At 38.2% G+C, this 20,473-nt stretch overlaps 1 protein-coding gene across 2 annotated transcripts in view; it reads left to right on the top strand.

Moving 5' to 3' along the window:
• UBAP2 (ubiquitin associated protein 2) overlaps positions 1–20,473 on the top strand; it is a 126,696-nt gene that overhangs the window by 68,646 nt on the left and 37,577 nt on the right. For both annotated transcript variants that reach the window (XM_045840498.1, XM_045840497.1), the window contains exons 7-9: positions 3,324–3,378; positions 4,916–5,019; positions 18,978–19,030. In XM_045840498.1, coding sequence (XP_045696454.1) covers positions 3,324–3,378; positions 4,916–5,019; positions 18,978–19,030 — 212 coding nt within the window. The remainder of the gene's footprint in view (positions 1–3,323; positions 3,379–4,915; positions 5,020–18,977; positions 19,031–20,473) is intronic.

Raw genomic sequence — 20,473 nt, 5'->3', positions numbered from 1 at the left:
TTCCATAGGTTGCTTTTGTACTCTGTTGATGTTTGTCATCTGTTTTTGTTGATAGTGTCTTTTTTTCCTTTTCAATTTTATAAATTTATTCGACAATCAGCAGTTAGTTTTTATCCATGTTAACTGTTTGTAGTTTTTTGAAAGTAGTGACAGGGACGTAGGTGACCAAGGTATAGAGCTTGTTTGGTGAATCTTCATCCTCATTATATTTTTTGGACTAGCACACCGGGATACAATATGTGACATACCTTATTCCTTTGGCTCAGACAGCTTTGTCCCAGCCTGGTGCCAATGCAGGACATCTGGAGTTCCCATCTCCTTCATGGCAAATTGTTAGGTTTAGTACCCTGGGGGCAGGCTTCTTGAAACCTACTCGATGGGTGTGCTTGTGAATGTTCATGGTGTGTTCACTGGTCACTATTTTATTGATGGCACAACGGCCCATCTTTGCGGGAGCCATTATGCCAGGCCCAAGTTGGAAAGGATAGTGAATTTCGATGCACAAATCCGATGTCTTTTTCTTCCTTGCCTATGCCTTTCGTGTCATATCCAAGAAATCCTTAATTCAGTGCTTTGAAGCTTTTGCTCTATATTTTGTTCTTAAGAGTTATATAGTTTCAGGTTAAGTCTTTAATCCACAGTTTAGGATTCTGATCAAGAAAGACTGAAGAGTTGTTGAATAAAGTTTTCTGTTCTTGCCAGATGCTTTGCTTGCTGGGACATGGGTTATTGGTTAAAGTCCTAGTATTAAAAATGGTATTTAATAGTATAGTACTACCAGCTTACTTAGCAGTTTTCTCTTTCTGGTTCTCATTTTATTTTATAGAAGAGGCTTACAATGTCATGTTGTTTGTACTAGCTGGTTTTAAAAGAGCCAGAATAGTTTTTATTTTTATGTTTTAAAACATATTTTAATGCTATTACAGTTGCCCCAATAATTCCCTCTTTGTCCCCCTCCACCCCTCACTCCCTCAGGCACCTCCCCACCATTGGTCATGTTCATAGATCACGCATATAAGTCTTTGACTACTCCCTTTCCTATACCCTACTTTACATCCCCTTTACATCCGCATGGCTATTCTGTAATTGCCTATTGTACTCTTTAATCCCCTCACTTCTTCACCTGTTCTCCCACAGCCCCTCCCATCTGGCAACCATCAAAACTCTCTCCTTATCCATGATTCTGTCTCTGTTCTTCTTGTTTGCTTAGTTTGTTTTTTGGATTCAATTGTTGGTAGATACGTATGTTTTGCTATTTTTTAGTTCATAGTTTTGATCCTTTTTTTAAGATTTTATTTATTTATTTTAGAGAGGGTAAGGGAGGGAGAAAGAGTAGGAGAAAAACATCAATGTGTGGTTGCCTCTCACATGCCCCCCACTGGGGACCTGACCTGAAATCCAGGCATATGCCCTGACTGGGAATTGAACCAGCGACCCTTTGGTTTGCAGGCAGGCACTCAATCCACTGAGCCACACCTTCCGGGGCTTCATCTTTTTCTTAAATAATTCCCTTTAACATTTCATATAATGGTTTGGTGCTGATGAACTCTTTAAATTTTTTTCTTGTCTGGGAAGCTCTTTATCTGCCCTTCGATTCTAAATTATAGCTTTGCTGAGTAGAGCAATCTTGGCTGTAGGTCCTTGCTTTTCATGACTCTGAGTATGTCTTACCAATCCTTTCTAGCCTGCAAAGTTTCTTTTGAGAACATAGCTGACATTCTTATGAGAACTCCCCTGTAGGTAACTAACTGCTTTTTTTTTTTTTTTTTTGCTGCTTTTAAGATTCTCTCTTTATCTTTGGTCTTTTGGCATTTTAATTTTGATGTGTCTTGGCTGTGGTCCTCTTTATATCTGTCTTATTGGGACTCTGTACTTCCTAGATTTGTATATCTATTCCCTTCACCAAATTAGGGAAGTTTTCTTTCATTATTTTTTCATATACGTTTTCAATTTCTTGCTCTGTCTCTTCTTCTGGCACCCTTGTGATGTGAGTGTTGTAATGCTTGAAGTTATCCCAGAGACTCCTTAGCCTATCGTTTGTTTTTTTTTTTTTAACTTTTTTCTTCTTGCTGTTCTGATTAAATTTTTTAGTAATATATTGATTATGCTATTATAATTGTATTATAGTTGTCCCATTTCCCTCCCTTTATTTCCCTCTGCCTTGCACACCCCCTCCCACCCATATTCCTTGCCCCTTTAGTTCATGTCCATGGATCATACATATAAGTTCTTTGGCTCTACATTTCCTATAGTATTAACTTCCCCCCGTCTATTTTCTACCTACCATTTATGCTATTTATACTCTGTACCCTTTCCCTCTCTCTTCCCCTCCCCTGCTGATAACCCTCCATGCTATCTCCATTTCTGTGATTCTGTTCCTGTTCTAGTTGTTTTGCTTAGTTTGTTTTTGTTTTTGTTTTAAGTGTGGTTGTTCATGAGTTGTTGTTTTATGGTTCATATTTTTTATCTTCTTTTTCTTAGATAAATCTATTTAACATTTCATATAATAAGTGCTTGATGATGATGAACTCCTTTAACTTGACCTTATCTGAGAAGCACTTTATCTGGCCTCCCATTCTAAATGATGGCTTTGCTGGATAGAGTCATCTTGGATGTAGGTCCTTGCCTTTCATGACTTGGAATACTTCTTTCCAGCCCCTTCTTTGCCTGTAAGGTCTCTTTTGAGAAATCAGCTGACAGTCTTATGGGATCTCCTTTGTAGGTTAACTGTCTCCTCTTCTCTTGCTGTTTTGAAGATTCTCTCCTCTTTAATCTTAGATAAGATTAAACCGTGGTCTGGTGTGGGGCTAGGACCCCTCACTCCTGACATACCCCTCCTAATTTTTATCTACCACACATGGGTATGGGACTATCTATTCCACATCTCTACCCCTCCTACCTGTTTGAATGAGTGTGACTTCTTTACTGCCTTGGTTGTCAGACTTCCATACAGCTCGATTTTTTTTACGATTCTGTGTGATACTTATTTTGTAGTTTAGTTGTAATTTTTGCTGTGGTTGTGCAAGTAGGTGAGCTGTTTTTACTTAGGCCTCCATCTTGACTGGTAGTCAGAGCCAGAATATATTTTAATGTAATCTGCCTATGTTAAGCTGCTACATGTGACAAATAGTATACAAGCAGACAAACTTTTTTCTGTCCTTTTAAATCAGTAGCTGTATAGGTAGTTGTGTCAGTAGGGACCAACAGATTGGGTGTACTGGAGGGAATGATGGTGCTATTAGGAACAGTGACAATATATCAAGTTGGTCAAATTGTAGTTGTGTAGGACACAAGTATTATTTTACACTATAATTTTTTTAAAGGATTTGGACGTGGCAGAGGGAGAGGGGCAGGAAGATTCTCAACCCAAGGCCTGGGGTAAGTTTAGTTATCCTGTTTTTGTAGTTACTGCCTTCCCTAGTTGTTACTCTAAGGTTTTACTTTTTCTTTTCTGTACCAACTTTATTCTGGTGAGTCAGATATTTTCTATACTTAAGAAGAGAAAGTAGTAAAAAGGTAAAATAGTGCAAATGAAATTGTATTGCAATGGGCCTTACTCAGACCAGAGTTTTTAGCCTTGATTCTGTTGACATTTTGGATTGGATAATAGTTTGTTGAGGTGGTGTGGTGTCCTTTACATTGTAGGATGTTTAGCAACATCCCTGGCCTTTTTCTGCTAGATACTGGTAGCACCCCTTCTCAAGTTGTGACAGTCAGAAATGTCTCCAGACATTGCCACATGTTTCCTGGGAGGGAGGTGCACAGTTACCCCAGCTGAAAACCACTGCATAAGAGTCATGTTGGTAAATCCAGCAATAGTCTTTGAGTGGGAAATAAATGCAATGTTTATTTATGTCAAAGTGATAGTTTTTTCCTTGGATTGTAATGGTGAATGGTGACCATACTGTTACTAAGTAAGTGGTATAATCAGTCTCATTATCTCCTACTGTTCTTTTCCTTTTTGGTGCGCCTAAAACATTAGCTTCCCCTAGATATTTAGAAAAAAGTTTTCAAGCATTTTCCACAAGCCATGTGTAGATTATAGTCAAGAAAGGAAGGGAATTGGTTCTGGGAAAAGCCCTTTGTCTTTCCATATCCTTAGGACAGCACTGGTATGGGTCCCTCCCCCTTAGGTGGTACCTCCTGCCATCTGTTTTTTGCCAGAGCTCCCTGTAGATAAAGGAAGAGTGGAAACACTGGGAGCAAACTCTTAAAAATTTATGCCCAGCCCAGTAGTTTTAAACTGTTTTGTGGATTTTACTGTTCATCAAGAACATTATTTGTGATTTTTTAAAAAGCTAATGATATCTTAATTAAGCTGGAAAGAAAATTCTGTTGTGAAAATTTCAGAGGTAGTACGTAATTTGGCTCTAGTTAGACCTCTGCGGCAGGGGAATTTAGGATTTTAATGAGCCAAAGAAGAGGTATTGGACAACACATTTTTGTTTCTTGTTCAAAACATTTATATCTATTGTTTCAATTAAAAAAAAAAAAGGCTCAGACACAACTGTTGTAAAAGGTTCAAAGCCAAACTTGGATTTTGACTTCAAAAGAAAAGAATTGCAATTTAAGTCTGGATTTAGTTTTCAGGGTGACTTTTCATAGAGTCCTCGTGCTGTCTGCAGTGATTATGTATCCACACCTGTTTTAGGATGCAGAGGACAGCAGTTTAGGGAAATGAGGGTATCTTATTGTGCAAGAGTTTATGGAAGGTCCCTAGAGAATTCTGCTTTTCAGAAGATCTGTATCCAAATAGCCAGAAGCATTTAGCTATAATTAAATAGGAGAATAACGGTGAGGTTTCTTATAGTGGCTCTTAGAAGGGACAGAGCTTGCTTTGGGAAGATGATGTACAGTTAATTTTGTGATTTTGGTGATTCCTTCATTTGCCTTTATTCTTTATTTCAAACCCCAGGACATATAATCCTGCAGATTGTTCAGATTCTCCATCTGTAGATGGGTGTGGGACAAAGCCAGTAGTTTGGGAAGCTGCTCAGAATGGTGCAGATGAGGGAAGTGGTAAGTGCCTGTTCTCATCAGAGATGTGTTTTAAATGTTCAAGTTAACATGCATACAAAGATGACATCAAAGTCCGCTGATGGAGAATAATGAAAAACAGCCTGCTGTCCTGCCTTTGAGACTACTGTTAGCTTGTTCTTACACCTCCAAAGTCTCTCATTTACAAATCTCATTGATGAGAAGGTATTTGATTTTTTTTCCTTTCTGCACTCTGAGGAAGCGGTTGTAATCAGTGTGTGTAAATCGGCACAAATCCACACTCAAATCTCAGTATGTCAGGGATTTTTTATTTTATTAAAATTTATTTTTTGTTACAGTCAACATTCAATATTATATTAGTTTCACATGTACAACATAGTGGTTAGACATTTATATAACTGATGAAGTGATTCCTCTGATAAATCTAGTTACCCCCATCAGTGTGTCAGGGATTTATAGAATTTCTTAGGAAAACACTTCTTATGGAAAGTACTTAGCATTGTTAATAGCGGACACTAAAATTTGGCCAGATAAAGTGGTAGATGATAGATGGGTTTAAGACAGCAATTACTTTTGTAGGTTTTTCTGTCTCCTGCTATTTTTGGATTATTTATTTTCTGAAATTCATGGGTAGATAATTGTTAATTGGGCATGTTTATTTAATAGAGGTCTTTGGAAGATTTGTTCATGATAATAACTCATGATTGTATTCATTAAGAAATAATTTGATACTTCTATATAATATCAACTCTGGTAAAAAGAAGTAAGACAGTATATCACAGAAACACAATCAATGAACTGGAAACCAAAGATTATGTAGAGATGATTAACTACGGTTATAAATGATAGTTTGAAAAGACTAGGTAAATTCATAAACATTGTTAGACTAATCAAGGGAAGGAGAAGCAGCATAAATAATTGGTCAGAGGAATAATAAAAAGAATATTGATCTTAATTATGTTATTACAGATATTAAAAGATCGTAGACAGATACTTTATGTCAATACATTTTGTGCTAACATTTGAAATTAGCCTCACTTTCAACACAGATGTAAAGTCTTAAGCCAAAATGCTAGAAAACAACCAAAGTGTCGCAGGTTGAATTCTCAGTCAGGGTACATGCCTGGGTTGCAGGCCATGACCCCCAGCAACCACACATTGATGTTTCTCTCTCTCTATATCCCTCCCTTCCCTCTCTAAAAATAAATAAATAAAATCTTTAAAAAATGCTAGAAAACAATTCATGAAGATAGAAAAAGGACAATACACATCGTAGCCATGTTAAATTTATACCTGATATTCAAATTTGTTTAACATTTAAAGAACAGTCAACTCCTAGATATTTACTCAGAATAATAGAAGACTAGATTCACAGAAATGTTCTCTATAGAAGTGTAACTAATAACAGCTAAAAACTGGAAACCAAATGTCTTTTCAGTGGATAAGTAAAATGTTTATATATCCATACAATGGAATATTCATTCTGCCATAAAAAATGAATGAAGTACTGATACATGCTGCAGCGTGAATGAACCTTGAAAACATTATTCTGAGTGAAGGAAGCCAGTAGTAAAGAACCATATATTTTATACTGTATGACTTCATTTATGTGAAATGTCCAGAGTAGGCAATTACATAGAGACAGAAAGTAGATCGGTAATTGCCAAGAGCTTGGAACCTTTGGGAAAAATAGGTACTGACTACTAATATGTTCAAGATAACTTTTCTTTAAGATTTTATTTATTTTTTAGAGCGAGGAAGGAAGGGAGCAAGAATTCTAGAGAGATAAATATCAATGTGTGATTACTGTCACACACCTCCTACCGGGGACCTGGCCTGCAGCCCAGGCATATGCCCTGACTGGGAATCAAACTGGTGACCCTTTGGTTCGCAGGCCAGCACTTAGTCCCCTGAGCCACACCAGCCAGGGCAAGATTACTTTTTGAAATGATGAAAATATTCTGGAATAGATGATCGTAATGGTTGCACAACTTGTGAATATACTAAAAACTACTCAATTGAATACTTTAAAAGGATGGATTTTATGCTGCATTATATCTCAACAAAAATGAGTTTTATGCATTCCTTTAACAGATGAAAGGAAAAAATTCACAACTTTTCAATAAGGAAAGTTTTCAACAAAACCAATATCCATCTTGTTTTTGTTTTAATACTTACCTGAGAATAAATTTATTGATTTTAGAGAGAGAGGAAGGGAGAGAGTGAGTGAAACATTGATGTGAGAGAGAAACATAGATTGGTTGCTTCCCGTACACGCCCCAACTGGAGATCAAACCTGCAATGTTTTGGTGTATGAGATGATTGTCTAACCAACTTAGCCACCAGGCCAGGGCCATTCTGATTTTTTTAGAAAGCCAGGTGAATCTGGACTACAAGGAAACTTCCTTAATCAAATAAAGGCCATCTATAAAACTTATTGTAAACACTACAGTTAATGGTGATGTGTTGAATGTTTTTCTCCTGGAACAAGATAAAAGGGCTTATTCTCACTCTTTCTATTATTACTGTACCAGAGGTTTTAGCCATTGCAGTAAGGAATAAAGAAAACTCAGAGGGGTGAAAAGGAAGGGAAAAAACCCCTGTCATTTTTGATGATACAAAAAAATCTATAGATAAATTATTAAAATTAAAGTGACTTTTAAAAGGTACTACATAGAAGTTCAATAAACATATTTCTGCAAACCGTTAACAAAGAGAAAATGGGAAAAAATTTGGTAGCCTCAAAGAAACACCAGATGTCTCCCTGGGCAGTGTGACTCAGTGGATTGAGCACCGGCCTGAGAACCAGGGAGTTGCTGGTTTGATTCCCAGTCAGGGCACATGCCTGGGTGGAGGGCCAAGTCCCCCAGTAGGGGGCACGAGAGAGGCAACCGTTCATTGTTGTTTCTTTCCCTCTTTCTCCCTCACTTTCCCTCTGTCTAAATATAAATAAATAAAATCTTTAAAAAAAATAGTTTACTACATTAAAAAAAAACTCCAAATGTCTATGAAGAAGTCTAATGATATGCCAGATGGTAAGACTGTGAAAACATAAAATATATAAACTCATACTAAAATATAAAATCAAGATTCAATAAAATAAGTGCAAGGATATAACATTTTATATATTTGCATATACTGTTTTTGAAGCTTAGTTTTTACTGACTTGCTCTTAAGATTTTTTTTTTGTTTTAGAGAGAGGGAAGGGAAGAAGAGGCGGAGAGAAACATCAATGTGTGGTTGCCTCTCATGTGACCCCTACTGGGGACCTGGCTTGCAGTGCAGGCATGTGCTCTGACGTGGAATTGAACTAGTGACCCTTTGGTTTGCAGGCTGGCATTCAATCCATTGAGCCACACCAGCTAGGACATTCTTTGGATTTATTAATCCACGGTAGTCCACCACATCAAAATTATCCCCACTGTTTTATAAAGTGAGGTGTTTATAAAAACTTTTTTTAAAAAGATTTTATTTATTTATTTTCAGAGAGGGAAGGGAGGGAGATAGAGAGAGAAACATCAATGTGTGATTGCTGGAGGTCATGGCCTGCAACCCAGGCATGTACCCTGACTGGGAATCGAACCTGTATAAAAACTTTTAAAATATGTACAGAATATATAAAGAAGTCTCACAACTCATTAATAAGAAAGCAAACAACCCCTCCTAAAAAACAAATGAGCAATTAAAAATGAACAAAAAAATAGAAAAATACATTTTGTAGAAATGGGTTGTAGTATATTAAGTACTTTGCAAATGGTCTTAATCTCAGTGAATTCTACATTTCAAAAGGATTAACATGGCCCTGACCTGTGGCTCATTCATTTGGTTGGGTGTCACCCCACAAAGCAAAAGGTCTCTGGTTCGATTCTAGTCAGGGAATATACTTGGGGTGCAGGTGCAGTCCTTGGACCTGTCGAGTATGAGAGGCAACTGATCACTGTTTCTCTCTCTCTTTTTCTCCCTCCCTTCTCTTCTATCTAAAAAGAAATAAAATATTGGAAATAAATAAATAAATAAATAAATAGAGAGGGTTAACATAGTATATTTTGTGTAATGTGTATTTTATCATAATAAAAAAAATGCCATAGAACTTAACAAAAAATTTGGCATAAACGCTATGTGTGTCTATTATGTTGTACTATAATTATGTGAGATGTAATTATCCAGGATACTGGGTGAAAGGTAACTTCTTTTGAATCTATTTCTGAATAAAGATGAGTGAAAGATTTGAACACATGTTTCACAAAGAAAGATATTTGAATGGCAAATAAGCCTACAAAACACTCTCATGTTCACTAGTCATTGGGGAAGTACAAAGTAAAATCACCATAGGTTACTGCTATCCATCCATTAAAATAGCTTTAAGAGAAAACTGACAGTACCAAGTGTGAGTGAAGATGGCAAAGTAATTTGAACTCATAAATTTCTCATGGGAAAGCATACATTTAACATGGAATCTGAAAATCCCAATAGTAGGTTTTTATTGAAGAGGAAAGAAAACACACAAAAACCTGCATGTGATGTTTATAGCAGCTTTATTCATAATCACCGAATTTTATTTTATTTTTTTTTAGAGAGAGATAGGGGAAGGGGGGGAGAAGAGAGGGAGAGAAACATCAATGTGCGGTTGCCTCTTAGGTGGCCCCCACTGGGACCTGGCCTGCAACCCAGGGATGTGCCCTGACTGGGAATCGAACCAGTGACCCTTTGGTTCACAGCCCGCGCTCAATCCGCTGAGCTACATCAGCCAGGGCATAATCACTGAATTTTAAATCAAGTGTTGAAACAATGTTGAATTAGTTGATTAACTGCTATTTTCCTTTTTTCTTATTCTGCCTCTTTTTTTTCTCCTGTTTTCTGTTTCCACTTTCATTTCATGCTCCTTTCCCTCATTTTCATTTAATAGCAGCTTCCTTACTGAAAAACATTTATAAGCATATTGTGTTTGATGCAGAATACAATTAAAGGGTGTCTGTTCACCTGATGGGGTGGTATTTCTCTGGAGACCTCACAGAATGCTATTATTGTCTTGCTGGTAACACAGAGTTGAGTCCAGCCCCTCAGTTAACGGGTTCAGAAACATGACTATTGACAGCATAATAATCAAATCCATTCCTTAGAGTCATACTGACACTAATCAAAATAGAAAGACTGAAGGATAGTCAGAATACTTACTTATAAATTTACTAAAAGCAGTATACCTGTTTAATAGTTTGGAATGCTCTCTTTGACAAATGGGAAGGGAGCTTGGTGAATCTAGGATACTGGATGCAAATTGAATGTTCAAGGTCCATCGGGCTAATAAGATTCATACTTGAGTCACAGTGGCCTGCCACAGTATGAATTACAGTGTTTCCCTCTCACTGGAACACAGTATATATATACTGAGGTCTGATGCATCTCTTTATTTGCTGACCAGTTTCTCTTCTGATGAATATCTTAATTGTTTTGATACATTAAAAACTTGCATTTTACATTGCTCTACATAACTGGCATCAAATGTTCAAAATATAGCTCAGGAAAGGTATGAATGGTTTATTTAAAAATTTTCCTTAAAAATTTTATAAAATGCTTGTAATATCTTCCATTTTTATCAAGGTTAACTAATAAAACCCATCAAATAAATATGTATAATCTATATTTTTACAACGACTTGGTAAAATTGTCAGCTTTTGATTATGGAAGTGTTCTTCAGATTGACTTCCAAGGCACCACAGATTTTTTTTGTCGTTGTTTTACTTTCTCATACATGGCTGCCTTGTGTGTGCTTTTTAAAAAAGTATGTTGCATTGATTATGCTGTAGCAGTTGTCCCATTTTTTTCCTCCAATTTATTTCCCTCTACCCTGTAGCTTCTGTCCCTCCAGTATCCCCACCTCCCCACCTTAGTTCCTGTCCATGGGTTGTACATATCAGTTCTTTGGCTTCTCCATTTTCTTCGCTATTCTTAACCTCCTTCTATTTTGTAGTTACCAACGATGCTTCTTATTTGCTATACCTTCTCCCCCATTTTTCCCCTCCTGCCTCCCTGCTGAGAACCCTCCATGTGATCTCCATTTCTGTGATTCTGTTCCTGTTCTCGTTGTTTGCTTATTTGTTTTGTTTGTTAGATTCAGTTGTTGATAGTTGAGTTTGTTGTCATTTTACTATTTATAGTTTTTGATCTTCCTCTTTTTCTTTGCTAAGTCCCTTTAACATTTCACATAATAAGAGCTTGGTGATGAACCCCTTTAACTATACGTTACCTGGGAAGCACTTTATTTGCCCTTCCATCCTAAATGATAGCTTTTCTGGATAGAGGCATCTTGGATGTAGGTCCTTGCCTTTCATGACTTGGAATACTTCTTTCCAGCCCCTTCTTGCCTTCAAGGTCTCTTTTGAGAAATCAGCTGACAGTCTGATGGGAACGCCTTTGTAGGTGACTGCCTCCTTATCTCTTGCTGCTTCTAGGATTCTCCCCTTCATTTTAATCTTGGCTAATGTAATTATGATGTGCCTTGGTGTGTTCCTCCTTGGGTCCAACTTGTTTAGGACTCTCTGAGCTTCCTGGACTTGCATGTTTATTTCCTTTGTCAGATTGGGGAGGTTTTCCTTCATTATTTTTCAAGTAAGTTTTCAATTTCTTGCTCTTCCTTTTCTCTCTCTGGCACTCCTATGATTCAGATGTTGGAACATTTAAAGTTGTCCCAGAGGTTCCTAAGCCTCTCATTTTTTTGAATTCGTGTTTCTTCATTCTTTTCTGGTTGAATGTTTATTTCTTCCTTCTGTTCCAAATCATTGATTTGAGTCTCGGTTTCCTTCACTTCACTGTTGGTCCCTTGTATATCTTTTTCTATTTCGCTTTGTATAGCTTTCACTTCTCCCTTTATTTTGTGTCCATACTCAGTCATTTCTGTGAGTATCCTGATTACTACTAGTGTTTTGAACTCTGCATGTCATACATAGGTTGGCTATCTCTTCATCATTTAGTTTTTTTTCTGGAGATTTCTTTTTTAAAGATTTTTTTTTAATTTTTAGAGAGGAGAAGAGAGGGAGAAAAAGGAGGGAAACATCAGTGTCTGGTTGCCTCTCATGCAACTTTCACCAGGGTCCCGGCCAGCAATCCAGGCATGTGCCCTAGATTTGGAATTGAACCAGCAATCCTTGGCTTCGCAGGCTGACAACTAAGCTTCCACTTAGCTGGACCAGCCAGGTCCTTTTTCTGGAGTTTTGATCTGTTCTTTCATTTGGGCCATATTTCTTTGTCTTGGCACACCTATTATGTTTTAAGGGGCAGAGCCTTAGGCATTGCCCTGGGTGGCGCAACCCATTTCACCGCCCTTGTGATGCTGTATGTGGGGGAGGGGTCAGAGAGGGAATAATGCCACCTGCTCAAGTTGTGCCCTGTTTTCAGTCATTTCCCCTGCTACTCCCTAGCGAATTAGGCCCTTCTGGTGTGGATTCATGGGTGGGTGGGCTTGTGTACATTGTAGGATCCCATTGGCCTCTCTTACTAACTCTTCTATGAAACTGGGAGTTTCTCCTGCTGCCACAACCCTCATAGGTTTTTATAGCCAGCCATTTTCAGGCTTTATTTCCTGCACTGGAACCCTGGGTTATGCAGTCTGTCTTGCTCCCCAGTTGTTCTTTAGGTTTATTTGCACATGAATGCGTCACTGCCCAGTCGGCCAGCCTCCGCCTTTCCTGCCCTGTTGCCAGCCACTGCCTTGCTGTGCGACCTCTTTGCTCTGTCTGCCCGTCTTTGTATTTTCTACCAGTGTGGATGAATGTTTCTTCTTTAAACTCCTTGGTTGGTGGACTTTCATTCAATTCAGTTTTCTGGCAGTTCTGGTTCTTTTTTTGTTTTTAAATTTGTTGTTGTCCTTTTGTTTGTGTGAGGAAGCAAAGCGTATATATCTGTGCTTCTATCTTGGCTGAAGTCTACATATGTGCTTTTGAGAGAGGACCAACATCAAGTTAAATTGGACGTAAATCATCTCAAATTTATTAACATGAAAATTAATGTTATTGGCATTTTCATATATGTCTGAGGCATGGGTCTACAGGCCTGTGATGAAAACCAAGCCCTTAGTACCAAATTTTAATATTCCAAAGTAGGATAGAATTGCACTCTGTATTCCTTTATATCTGAGGTCTGATGTTTTTTACAGTCTTTGTGGGTTATTGCAACAACTTGGTCCTGGCTTCTGGCATCTGGTTTTCCCTGCTGTGGCCTGCCATAGCGCTTTACCATGTTGTACTGCCGCTTACAGTTATGTACATATGTTGTCTTCTGCCCACTTGTACATCTACTGGATTCTGACCTATTCTGCATATTTTAATTTTCAATACACTTTAGAAATGATTAAGATAGTAAGTTTTATGTTACTAGTATTTTACTAAAATTTAAAACTTTTTTAGAAAAAAGGAAATTACGTTTTAATCGTTAGGATGTTTTTAATATTTTATATATAAGTTTTTGTAATGCCTGATTGTTTTTCTCCTCTAGAATATCTCTTCTTTATATGTCATTATGTTCAGACATTTTCCAGCCTTCAGGTTGTTTGCTGTGCTTCATCTAACCCCATAAGCTTTCTGTTACCATTCCAGCTCTCATTAACGTCTGTGTTGTACTCCATTTTCCAGTGCATTAATCAGCTTCATGTAATTTATCATTCAGTAATGTACTACCTTTATCACTCACAAAATTTTTAATTGTCTTTCCTGTGAGTTATGACTTTGGGAACTAGCATCATGCTTAAATTGTCGGCTTTCAATCCAGTATTGGTTGGTTGATGATTGACAACAAAGGAGGCCTTAGGAAAATTCAACCATGAACAATTTCTTTCTATTATAATTTTAGATGCCTCAAAAGTAAATGCTTTAGGAATGATTTTTGAGGCTTTGAAATTGTTTTCAGTTTCTGTTTTTTCTTTCTTTAAGTATATTTTATGGATTGTGTTATTACAGGTGTCCCAGTTTTTCCCTTTGCCCCTCTCTGCCCACTACCCCACTTCCCTCCATCAACCCCCCCCCCCCTTAGTTCTGGTTCTTTGGTATCCATAGGGGTCATCTATCTAAGTTCTTTTGCTTCTCCATTTCCTATACTGTTTTTTAACATCCCTTTGTATATTTTTACTTACCGATTATGCTTTTTAATTTCTGCACCTTTCCCCCCATTCTCCTTACTACCCCAGCTGATAACGCTCCAAATGACCTCTATACCTAGGATTCTGTTCCTGTTCTGGTTGTTTGCTTAGTTTCTTTGTTGTTTTAGATTCAGGTGTTGATAGTTGTGAATTTGTTGACTGCGTGATGTTCATAGTTTTGATTTTTTCTTAAGTCCTTTAACATTTCATGTAATAATGGCTTCATGATGTTGAATTCCTTTAGCTTTACCTTGTCTGGGAAGCACTTCATCTCTCTTTCCATTCTAAACGATAGCTTTGCTGGATAGAGTAATCTTGGTTGTATGTAGGTTGTTGCTTTTCATCACTTTGAATACTTCTTGCCTGCAAAGTTCCTTTTGAGAAATCAGCTGATAGTCTTTTGGGAATTCCTTTGTAGGTAATTCACTGCTTTTCTCTTGCTGCTTTTCAGATTCTCTCTTTATCTTCAACCTTTGGCATTTTAATTATGATATGTCTTTGTGTGGCTCTCTTTGGATCCAACTTGTATGGGACTCTGTGCTTTCTGGACTTGTATGTCTATTTCCTTCACCAAATTAGGGAAGTTTTCTTTCATTATTTTTTCAAGTACGTTTTCAATTTCTTGCTCTCCCTCTTTCCTTCTGACATCCCTATGATTTGGACGTTGGCATATTTGGAGATGTCCCAGAGACATTCCCTCCTCATTATTTTGAATTTGTTTCTTCTTTCTGTTCTGGATGAATGTTTATTTCTTCCTCACGCTACAAATTGTTGATTTGAACCCCAGTTTGTTTACCTTCACTGTTGGTTCCTTGTAGATTTTTCTGTATTTAACTTAGTATAACCTTCCTTTATGTTGCCATACTGAATGATGCTGTACTGAATTGAGTTGCTGTACTGAATGAGTTCTTTGAGCATCCTGATCACCAGTGTTTTGAACTCTCCATCTGATAGGTTGGCTATCTCCATTTCGTTTACTTCTTTTTCTGGGGTTTTGTTCCATTCTTTCATTTGTCTCCTCAGTTTGGCAGCCTTCCTCTGTTTGTTTCTGTGTATTAGGTAGAGCTGCTTTGACTCCTTGTAAAAGGCACCTGTAAATTGTGTGGGGCAGAGCCTTGGGTAATCGCCAGGGTGGGGCAACTGGCTTCACCCTTTTTTGGCTCTCTGTGTTGGGGAGGGCTCAGAGAGGGGCCTGTGTCTCTACTAGGCTTCTGTGGATTTGCCTGGCACTCTGTTTCCAGTAACTTCACTCACTCACTCTCTGTATGTGACTGGTGCCCTTCCAGCTGTTGCCCTGGTGTTGAATCTAAGAGTTGATGGGTTTGCATATGTTTTAAGACTGTGCGAGCCCTCTAAGTGAAGTTTCTTGAAAATCCGGCAGTTTCTTCCATTGCCCCAACCCCCCGCTTGTTTTTACAGCCAGAAGTTACGGGGATTTATCTTCCCGGCGCTGGAACCCTGGACTGTGCAGTCTGACCTGGGGCTGGGATCACTCGCTCCCAAGGTATCCCTCCTGATTTTTATCCACCACACGTGAATGTGGACCACCTGTGCCTGTTCTGCCGTTGCCACCTCTCTGCGCCACACTGTGTCTCCTCGCCTCTCTGCCCCATATCCTCGTCTCCACCTCTCCTACTCGTCTGGATGATTGTGGCTCCTTTAAATCCTTGGTTGTTGGATTTCCATATAGTTCGATTTTCTGACAGTTCTGAGTGTTACTTGTTTTGAGATTTAGTTGTAATTCTTTTTGTGGTTGTACAAGGAGGCAAAGCTTGTCTACCTATGCCTCCATCTTGACCAAAAGTTGTTTCCAATTTCCTCATTAGAATGTTTCTAAAACTCCTTAGGTCAGACTTCAGCTTTTTCTAGAATTTGTCAGTCTTTAAATTACGGTGCTGTCTTTTATGATGAATTTGACAACACAAGCATAGTGTAAGTTGGATGTAGGTGATACCAGGAACATTGTGTACTGACTATCTTTGAAATTAGTCTAGTTGGGAGCTTTTAAAACTATACATGTACTTGGTGAAAAGTCTGAAAGGAAATACGTCAAAAAATTGCATAGTACCTATTAGTACTTGAAAGAAAGCTACATTGTAGAAAGAAGGTAAGAGTGAAGGGCAGGTGAATGGCTTACCTTAGATGCATGTAGCTTGGTGCAGGGTGTGCTGAGAGGCCTGTGCAGGGTCCTAGAGTCAAGATTTCAGGACTCGTTTCCAACAGGGACTAACTTCAACTTGTGTTTTTTCACTATTAATTCTTTCTCTTTTTGTGTGAGGAAATATCTTTCTTCAAAGAGATGTTATAATTTTTATGATATTTTTGGAGAAATTATGGAAACCATTTACAGATATGATGAGTGAGTGAATACAGAGGATCAGATTGAACTATTTATTTAGTCTTAACTATTGCAGTTGAACCCCCTCCCTTTTTTTGGAAGAGAGAAAGGGAGGGGAGCATTTCCTCAATCCACTGAGGTTTTGCTTCCTAGCAGTTGTCATCAGTTTGGCTTAAACAAACTCATTAAAAAAATATTTAAAATTTTTTTAAAAAAGAGAAAGAAACATCGATTTGTTGTACCACTTATTTGTGCATTCATTGGTTGAATTCTTCTATGTGCTCTGACCAGGGATCAAACCTACAACCTTGGTATATGAGGACGATGCTCTAACCAACTGAGCTACCCACCCAGGGCTGTTACAGGTGACCTTTGAACAGCACAAGGGTTAGGGTTGCCAACCACCCTCCACATATGCAGATTCCCAACTGTGGTTCAAAAATTCACTTGGCTGTTGAATGACCTGAGTTTGAACTTCACGAGTCCACTTGTATTCGTTGTTCAAGGGTGAAAAGATACATGTAATCCAAACCCACAAAAGATTGGGGCATTTATCTGTCTACATTCTTCCTTTCTTTAATGTATTTGCCCTGAGATCCACAATAATAGATGAAGTCTCAAACTGATGTGTCTAGGTTTCTCATTCAGGGATCATGTTTTCAGGTTTGAAATATCTCCCTTTTATACCTACATCTTAGGTGATATTTTAACAGGAGCCATGCTCCATAAATCCATAGATTCTATATTTGTTTGTCATAACCAATCTAAAATTAGGGACATCCTGTTGAAAGCATTCTAAAAAGGACTCTCTTCTGGGGTAATACCATCAGATTTCTTAGGAGGTGGTTTGTTATTGGGTTACTGACCTGATTCCCAGGAAATTAGAACTGGTCACCTGCCTTTTTTCCTCAGGAATATACCCCTCCTTCTCTTCTCTTCTTTTCACACACAAACCTCATTGAAGGTCAGATGCTCGACTCATTTCTTCCCATTGAGGGAACTGAAAACATTCACAGTTCCACTTCTAGAGGGTGCTTACAGTAAATAATTTGGTGTATTTTATTTTGAAACCATTTTCTCTGGTTGCGTGTTTGCATGTATGCTTTAAAATAGTGGGCCCAAACTTATACAGGATCTCTTAAATACAAAAGTCAGCATTTTTTAATATCAATACTTTTCTTTAAATCACTTACTTGTTGTATAGGTGATTATTCTTTTAAGTGCTGTTTGAGCATGTCCTCTGTATCTGCTCTTCAGGAGTTACAGCACCAGATTTCATGTGAGCAGGACTAATGTTCAGCTTCGCTGGAGACCAATTAGGAAACCATACAGTGGAGCCAGTACTTATGTAAAGGAGGCTTATGGAAATACAGCCCCCCCCAAAAAAACCAACAAATTATTTTCTGGAGGGTGGGCCCCTTGTAGTATAGGCTTCTCCTGCTAGGTGAGTGTTCTAGGACCCATCCGTATCAGTTACCACCAGCTGGCATTGTTGTGAGAGTCTGAGCTCTCGATGTGTTGCCCATTTCATGATGGGCAGTTTAAAAAGCGCACCTGTCTACGCTGTGCTGAGTCTTCGGCAGTTTTTGACTAAAAATAGCATCTTCCTGTGCCCCACCCTCCCTATTCACCCAATCTTGCCCTGAGTGATTTTTTTTTGTTTCCCCGGATGAAAAGAGTCCTTAAAGGGAAATGTTTTGCGGATGTGAAAGAGGTAAAACAAAATGGCAGAAGCACTAAAAGGCATCAAAATCAATGAGTTCAAAAACTGTTTCAAGCAGTAGGAAGAAAGTCTCAATAGGAATATTGCATCAAATGGAGAGTACTTTGAAGGTGACTGATGTTTAAACATATAAGAATAAATACAATTTTTTATAAATTCTGGTTTTTTGGGGGTCCCCCCCCCGTGATAATTTGGTGATCCATGTGAAAGGGTTCATGGCAGACCTGCCTTCATTGAATTTTGTTCTGTACTTTATATATAAAGAATGACCTCATTGTTTAACATGTATATTTGTATTCTGCCCATATTTTTTTTAAAAAAAGATATTTAGAGAGAGGAGAAGGGAGGGAGAAAGAGGAAGAGAAACATCGATCAGTTGCCTCTCGCGTGCCCCATCTGGGGACCTGGCATGCAACCCATGCATGTGCCTTCACTGGGAATTGAACTGGTGACCTTTCGGTTTGCAGGCCGACGCCCAGCCCACTGATCCACACCAATCAGAACTTGTGCCTATACTTTCTTACTCATGGCAGAATTGCCTGGGTATCGTCTACACTGAAGTAGAATCAATTTTAGACATTGTTTTGAGTTTACATGGATAGTATCTAGCTAAGTTGCATTTGAAACATGATGGATTTTATTGAGAGTAGCTTAAGCGTCCTGTAGTTCTTGGATTGTAGACTAAATTGCTAGTGAGACACAGGATATATCTTGTGCAGTACACGATAGAGAATCATTTAGAATAAAACAGTATTTGACTTTGTGGTATAAGCTGTGACTGTTGTCAACAGGGGCCTGGAAGAATTCTGTGGAAGAGTGGACAACAGAAGATTGGACTGAAGATGTAAGTGTTTACCAGATCAGACCCCTGTGTCTTCTGGTTTCTGGTAGGGGTGTGTGTATTTTGATGAGAGTCTGATATATCTATGGCTGGCTGTTAATGGCTACTTTTCAGCCATCTGTGATTACCATGTTTGTTTGTTTGTTTTTTTGGTTTTTGGCAGATGGAAGGAAGTTGGTTTTTGGAGATTTTTAAGAAACTTGGTTTTAAAGTCTCTCCTTAAAAATTAACCAGGTGTTAAATAGAACCAAAATCATTTTTTAGTCTCTCTTTGTTTTGTTTGACCTGATAACCAACTGATGCTCTTGCCCTGGCCTGTGAACTATTAATTATTCTTTAATAATACTGTCATTAATGGGGAGAGTCTATGTTTGGGTGACAGTTGAAATTAATCTGAATAAGTCATTCTGGTTTTAGGGCTAATTCTTCCCCTTTCAACTAGACTGGCTCTGTTTCGGGTATTCATTTATTCCACAGCCATTTTTGAGTATACTGCATTAGCTTTTGGGTACTGTTGATCTCTAAGTTCTGGGTTCTGTGTAAGATACTCTTTGATAAAAAATACTTAACTCAAAAAAGACAAGGTAACTGAACTGACCAAGCCCTGTATCATATTTTATACCATTTTTGTTTGACTCCCAAGGGCCAGAACAGATATGTGTACATGATAGAGAATTACAGCACACATCACACATTGGGAGGGAGAACATAAAGGGGTTGTAAGTCCTCAACTTCAAAGTCACATAAATTGATTCAGACTTAGAGATTTTGGGTTATTTTTTCATTTTGTTGTTTTTTGTTTGTTTGTTTTAGATGATTTTTCCCTTGTCCCATTTTGTATGCAAAAGTATTTAAACGGTGATTTTATTCAACATGAAACCTCTTACGCTTTCTTTCCTTTTTTTGTTTTTTAGCAGTATTAATCGTATTTGGCTTCTTAGGGAGTGAGCTTGGTAGGCATGAGGAAGGAGGAGGCTAGATATGTTCATTTAATTGGAATTTAGAAGCCTTAGGATATACTTTCTTTTTTTTTCTTTTAAAGATTTTATTTATTTTTAGAGAGAGGGGAAAAGATAGGAAGATAAGCATTGATTGGTTGCCTCTTGCACACCCCCAACCAGGGAGCTGGCCTGCAGTACAGGCATGTGCCTTGACTGGGGAATGAACCAGAAACCTTTCTGTTTGCAGGACAGTGCCTAACCCACTGAGTCACACCAGGCAGGGCTTGTGCCCATACTTTCATTTCTTCCACATCTAACCATAAGTCCTTAGGATATAATGTCACCAGGTTCTCTGTCATCTGTAAGAGTGCTTATTTGATTCAGTGGAGGGAGAAAGAGATGGACAGAAATAACGATGGGTGAAAGAAGCATCAGTTGGTTGCCCCTTGCATGCCCCCAGTCGGGGACCTGGCCTATAATCCCACATATGAGCCCTCATTGGGAA

Source organism: Phyllostomus hastatus, unplaced genomic scaffold (assembly GCF_019186645.2).
Source record: "Phyllostomus hastatus isolate PE091 unplaced genomic scaffold, TTU_PhHast_1.1 phas_contig_34, whole genome shotgun sequence".
Lineage (NCBI taxonomy): Eukaryota > Metazoa > Chordata > Mammalia > Chiroptera > Phyllostomidae > Phyllostomus > Phyllostomus hastatus.
The sequence above is the reverse complement of the archived record's forward strand: the minus strand, read 5'-3'. Positions and strand labels throughout refer to the sequence as shown.